The 6720-nt window shown below is 36.4% G+C and overlaps 1 protein-coding gene across 1 annotated transcript in view; it reads right to left on the bottom strand.

Annotated features, from left to right (window-relative positions):
- Positions 1-927: 927 nt before the first annotated feature.
- Positions 928-6720, bottom strand: part of LOC144960103 (uncharacterized) — an 8302-nt gene continuing 2509 nt past the window's right edge. Inside the window, exons 2-3 of the mRNA XM_078893061.1 lie at positions 5614-6034; positions 928-1536 (exon numbers count right to left, since the gene is read on the bottom strand). Coding sequence (XP_078749187.1) covers positions 1303-1536; positions 5614-6006 — 627 coding nt within the window. The 5' untranslated portion in view covers positions 6007-6034 and the 3' untranslated portion in view covers positions 928-1302. The remainder of the gene's footprint in view (positions 1537-5613; positions 6035-6720) is intronic.

Genomic DNA, 6720 nt, shown 5'->3' on the forward strand with positions numbered 1-6720 from the left:
TGGCTCAGGGGTATGATCTTTATTTACTTCGTACCGAAAAGGTACCGAGTTCGAACAACCGCCACTACCCTGTGTGGCCTTGAACAAGTCACCTCGCCCTAGATCAATTTGCGGCGCTGCACTGCGGCCGATGCCTGGGTTATTCCATTTTCCTCTTGGAATAGGCCCTAGAGACAAATTTCCCCTGTAGGATAAATCAAGAGAATTTTATTATTTTTTATATATTTATTTATATTCTCAGTCATAACGGATATATAATAATTAGCCCCAAATTTCATATTTGTAGTTTTGAATAAGTTTATTTTCAAAAACACATTTCATTCCGGTCTGATCACAGTTACTTATAGCTTGACACTGACCAAAAAATGACGCCAAAGACAAGTCTGGCTACAAACGAAAACAAATCTTGAGTTGTACTCAATAGTTCAACCAATGGAGTCACTTGTTTCCTTGAACAATACTAACGACGACTCACCTGATGCTACACGATCTTTAAATATGACGTCAAACTATAAGCCTTGGGGTTTCTAGCGTAGCTATCGTTAATTAATAGCCTGACACTGACCAGAATGACGTCAAAAGACAAGTATTTGATTGCAAAAGAAAACAAATCGTTAGTTGTCAATAGTTCAACCAATGGGATCACGTGTTTCCTTGAGCACAGCTAACAACTCACTGGACGCTCCACAAACATAGAAAAAATAAAGCCAAACTTTTAGTCCAAGAGGGTTCTAGTATCAGGCTATATTACGTTATCGATGGCTTCGGTTCTAGTGTCAGGCTATAATATTAAGTTAAGGATGGCTACGCTAGGACCCAATAAGACAGTTTGACTTCATTTTTTAGGTTCATGCAGCGTCTCGTGAGTTGTCGTTAGTAGAGCTCAAAAAAAAGAAGACAAGATATCCCATTGGTCGAACTATTGAATACAACTCACCATTTGTTTTCTTATGTAGCCAGACTTGTCTTTTGACGTCATTTTTGGTCAGTGTCAGGCTATAAGTTAACGATGGCTACTGTTCTAGTGTCAGCCATCGTTAACTTATAGCCTGACACTGACCAAAAAATGACGTCAAAATGCCAGTCTTTTGCCAGAAAAGAAAACAAATCGTGAGTTGTATTCAATAGTTCAACAAATGAAATAACTTGTTTCCTTGAGCTCTACTAACGACAACTCACTAGACGCTACACAAACCTAAAAAAAAATTACGTCAAACTGCCAGTCTTAGAGAGTTCTTGTGTCAGGATATATGTTAACGATAGCTACGCCTGATACCTCTTAGAGACTGAGGGTTGCACGTTTTAGAGTTTTTCGATCATATCCAGACAGTTTAATTTATTTGCCAGTCCCTTAAGCTTTGTTAATTTGTAAATTTCACCAAAATGATCACTTGCTGATCTTCCACAAAGAACCTGAACTTTTCTCTTGTAACACTTGAACATGTCGATGAGTAGAGGACAAAGCTTGTCACTCAAGGCGCTGAGGGGGATACCCTGGGAAGCTAACATCTTTCTCTGCATTTCCTTTTTAGCGTACTGTTGAAGACAGAATTGTATAGGGAAGAAATAAAGAAATTGTAGCTATACATGTTGTGCGCTGGCTAAGACACTCACAACATTGCCATTAGGAAATGTAACGGACCAACATCACACAAAACTATGTGTAACCTTGAACGATTATAGTCTGGCTAATACAGTTTGGTGAGAATTACTCATAAACATGGATGGCAATAAACAATAACAAAGACCTCAGTGACGTCAGCTGCAAACTATCTATAGAAATTGACGTTCCCCTGCTCTTTGTTATTGTTTTTAACCAGCCGTTTTGATCTGTAGTTCTCACTTAATTGTATTAATCAGACTATAAACATGTACGGTTACATGCAGGGTTTGTGTTGGTACGTTATAGATAGTTCGAAGATGACGTCACTCAGGTCTTTGTTATTTTTTTTTGCCATCCGCGTTTATGAGTAATTCTCACTGAACTGTATTAACTTGACTATAAACGTTCATGGATACACGCAGTTTTGTGTGTTGGTCCGTTATACTTCCGGATGGCAATGTTATGAGCTTCTTAGCCAAACGCATACTATCTATATCCGGTGGCAGATGCATGAGGTTTGGTTAAACTAATCCACAACATCATGAGAAAAATATAATGGGAACCCACTGCATCGAACCTGTAAAAATGTAGATTTTTATAGTCATATTTTATTTAAAATCTTGAACTTGTATATTACGTAAAAACCAATAATCTGCTCAAATCGATTTACATGGGGTCCCAAGCCAACAGCAACACTTAACATTTAAGGGGTCTATCTGGATTTTTAATAACTGTATTGGTTTTTAGATTGTTGTTGTTGTTGTTGTTATTGTTGTTGTTGTTGTTATTGTTGTTGTTGTTGTTGTTGTTGTTGTTGTTGTTGTTGTTGTTGTTGTTGGCTGAAGAAGGGGTCTGGTATTTTGTTGCGTTATTTTTACGTTGTTTTATTCATTTTCCTAACTCTCTCCTTGCCTATAATTTTCAGTCTTGTCAAAAAAGGCAGGCTTACCCATCTCCCTACAATACAACGTTATGTTCTTATTGATTAAACAATGATCATTGTGATGTACAAAATACTCTGAATAGGGAATGAGATTAGCGGATGAGTAGTGTCCCTTGATTGGACGTCACCCTACAGAGAGAACGTCAACATGGTCTTGCGCATGCGTCTCTCGTCCTCGCTTTCGGTGAAGTGCCCCATGCCGCTTTCACCGGAAGCGAGGACGAGAGACGCATGCGCAAAACCATATGACGTTCTCTCTCTAATAATTTCTCCGCCGGTGACGTCAAATCAAGGGACGCTACTCTTCCGCTAATCTCATTCCCTATAAGAAAAAAATGCCTATTGTGTCGTAACAAATGTGACGATTTTGCTGTAGGTGGTAAGGAGAGAGTTTACCCTTTCCTTACCAGCCATTTTCAGAATTTTTCCAAAAATTTCACACACAAAAATAGTTTTTTTCTTACTCAAGCAGACAAGCAACAAACACATTCTATGCACAACATTGATCGGCAAAATGTACTCTACAACACAATGTCACGTTTTTTGTTGTTTTTTTTTTTTTTGTTTTTGTTTTTGCTGTAATAAAACATTTTTCTTTAAATTGTGTGATTTACAAAAGAAATCTGAATGCTAAAAGTGCTGGTTGGATCGTAACGATGTGATGATTTTCCTGTGGTTGGTAAGGTTTTAAAACGTGTTTTTCCAAACTACGTAACATAACTGATTGATTTGGTTTTGTGTGCCAAAACGTCGTTTTCTCGACATAGGACATACAGATTATCCAATATTTAGTTATTTGGAAATAATAGCAGGAAATGAAGTGAGTGGAAAAGGGTCAGAAGACAATAGAGAATAAAAACTTCGCGGCGATGGGAGCTCAAACCCGCGACCTTACTGTTCCAACAACTCCGCCTGGCAGCGAGAGGGAGACTTTACAGTCGATGCCATCAACCACTAAAAAAACAAGTGGTCCTGAATCCATCTTCCGAATTCTTGAAGATATGGGTTAAAACACACACAAAACCGCGAAGTTGTTTACAAGTCACCAGTTATGCTTTAGCTCTGTTCTCAACACAAACATATAACATAAAAACAATGTCATTTTTCTAAATTATTAAGAAATGATATTGAGAAAAATCGTTTTCGTCAGTTTCATTTGGGTTAATTCTCTCATTACCAGCAATATTCGGATTACTCACAAAACTTCACACCAAACCAACACACAGAGAGAGAGAGAGAGAGAGAGAGAGAGAGAGAGAGAGAGAGAGGGAGAGAGAGGGAGAGAGAGAGAGAGAGAGACAAAAAAAAGATCGTTTGTTCATTGAAACTCACAAGCAGCGAGTTCTTCATTTTGAACAAAGGTTGCCAGATTATTTTCAGGCATTCTGCCAACTGTATTATAAAAAATCTGCCAAATACCACAAAAATCTGGCAAACCGTACTATTTATAGTACACAGTTTGAAAACTCATCAGTTTCGTTAAACAAAAAATTCGCAAGGCCGATGTCATACTTTTTCCCAAGTTTAACGAAATCACTAATACATAAAAATTGCAATGGAAAACGTGGAGTAGACCTATACATGATATAAATAATAATGTAGCAAAATCTAGACCTCGGAAAATAAAATCTGCCAAATATCTGCCAAACTGCCAAACCGTTTTTTGTGTGTTTTTTTTTCCGCCAGACGACTTCAAATTCTGCCCCAAAAAAAGGACATTTGGTAGAAAATCTGCCAAATTGGCAAGCCTGTTTTGAACGTAAAAATTATTCATATCTATGGTTCTTGCTATACCTATTTATTTTTTTTAAAGCAAAACGAGTTCGTGAGCACAGTGTTATAACCGTAACAACAAGAAAATGTGTGTAAATTGGGTGATGTCCAAAAGAAATCAGAATGAAAATAAATGTTGTTGTATCGTAGAGAATGTGAGTATCTTTCTCCTACGGCTGGTAAGAAGAGGGTTTAAATAATGAAAAATAAAGCAAATCTTGTCGATCAAGTATCAAAATGTTATTAGTTCTTTCCAGGTTTCTAAAGTGTCCAGAATGGGTGGTCAACGTTCATAATAAGACAAGTGCGGCTATGTGGTCTAGTGGTATGACCCTCGCTTTAGGATAGGAAGGTCATGTGTTCGAGCTTCGCTCGGCACGTAGTTGAGTCGTAAGAAAACGCTCTTTACTCACATTCTCTCACCGTTCTCATGTCATAATGAGTAGTCATAATGAGTACTTTGCCGTTGACAACGATGTCTGTCCGAAAAAAAAAAAAATATTGGAATATCGCCCAGCAGGCATGTCTCGTTCTACAGGGTAAGTGATACTGTTGGTCAAGGACACTTTGTAAAGCGCTTTGAGCACGTTTAGCGGATATCGCGCTATATAGAAGCTCAAGTTTTTGGGAGTATTTATTTTTAGATCTCTAAAGTGTCGAAAATGGGTGGTCAGCGATGTCTACACTTATTTTGAATCCTTGAAAAATAAATTCTGCTAATATATTAGAGCTAGATATACTCACACAAGTTCGGACTAAAGAATGTATTAGGTGTTGCCATTGGTTCTTGGTTGTATATTTTTACAATTTTGTGCATTTGCTTATATAATATATATATATATATATAATATATATATATATATATATATATTATATATATATATATATATATTCTCAACTTTGTTTTTATACATTTTTATGCATGCCACGTCTGTAAATGAATTTCCATTTTTATGGATGAATAAAGTATATAATATATTATTATTATTATTATTATATTATTATTATTATTATTATTATTATTATTATTATTATTATTATTATTATTATTATTATTATTATTATATTATTATTAATAATAATAATATTATTATTATCATTTTCATCATATTAGATCGTCAGTTTTTGTTAATATTCAATTGACAGGAAACTGATGAAAAACGATTTTTTCTTCAAATAACTCATTATAGGAGTGTATATATAACTTTTTTTTTTTTTTGGTGGGGGGGGGGGGGCTAAGGTGGCGAACGAAACAAAACTGACATTTTTGTACGACCTAATGTTTTGGTCTAACCTGTGCGCATTTAGCAACGTCATTCTGCAACTGTTTCCTCATATTTTCATTAGTGAAACACGCAGTTTGCGATAGCGCTCTATATGTTTTCCTGTTACTTTGGTTACACATATACTTTAAAGTGTCCGCTTTAATTCCAGTGTCAAAGTCTCTGTGTGTGGCTAAATAGAAGCATTTTCCCAAGCATTCTTGAGCCTCTTTAAAACTTTTGCATGCCTCCTCTAATTTTGCACTTGATCCTTTCCAACTGCTTTCTTCCATATTTTTGAACGAGGTCAAGCACGTGGAAGCTAGCATTCTACACTGTATGTTTCTTAGAGGATACGTCATTCCGTGAACAGCAATGGCTAGGAAGGCAAAACGAATCCATGGGTGAGGAATTTGAGCAGGCATTGTTGTTTGTTGTATTTTTCTGAAAATACTGAGAAATTGGATAAAATAAGCCATTGAAAAAAATATATCATGGTCTTTTATATAACGCAATATCCACTAAATATGCTCAAATCGCTTTTCAAGGGGTCCCAGACTAACAGCAACACTAAACCTGTAGGGCGTGACATGGCGCCTGTTAGACGATGCTACAATTTTACGGACAGAGGCAACGCTATTAACGGCAAGTTATTCATTTTACACATGAGTACGGTGAGATAATGTGAATAAAGAGCATTTTTACAAGGACTCAACTATGCGCCGAGCGCGGCTCGAACCCAGGGCCTTCCTATCTTAAAGCAAATGTCAAGTCAGACCGCTAGATCACATAGCCGCACTGTGTTTTATGAAATTGGCAAGCATTTTGATAGAGATATACTGTTTTATGTGGACAGCAAACTCAATGGTATAGAAAATTAAGGAGTATGGGTAACTTTTTTTTTGTTTTATGTGAACAGCAAACTCAATGGTATAGAAAATTAAGGAGTATGGGTAACATTTTTTGTTTTAGGTGAACAGCCAACTCAATGGTATAGAAAATTAAGGAGTATGGGTAACTTTTTGATTTATGCGGACAGCCAACTCAATGGTATAGAAAATTAAGGAGTATGGGTAACTTTTTTTTGTTTTATGTGAACAGCCAACTCAATGGTATAGAAAATTAAGGAGTATGGGTAA

Source organism: Berghia stephanieae, chromosome 14 (genome assembly GCF_034508935.2).
Source record: "Berghia stephanieae isolate SIO BIC M18660-M18661 chromosome 14, UCSD_Bste_1.3, whole genome shotgun sequence".
Lineage (NCBI taxonomy): Eukaryota > Metazoa > Mollusca > Gastropoda > Nudibranchia > Aeolidiidae > Berghia > Berghia stephanieae.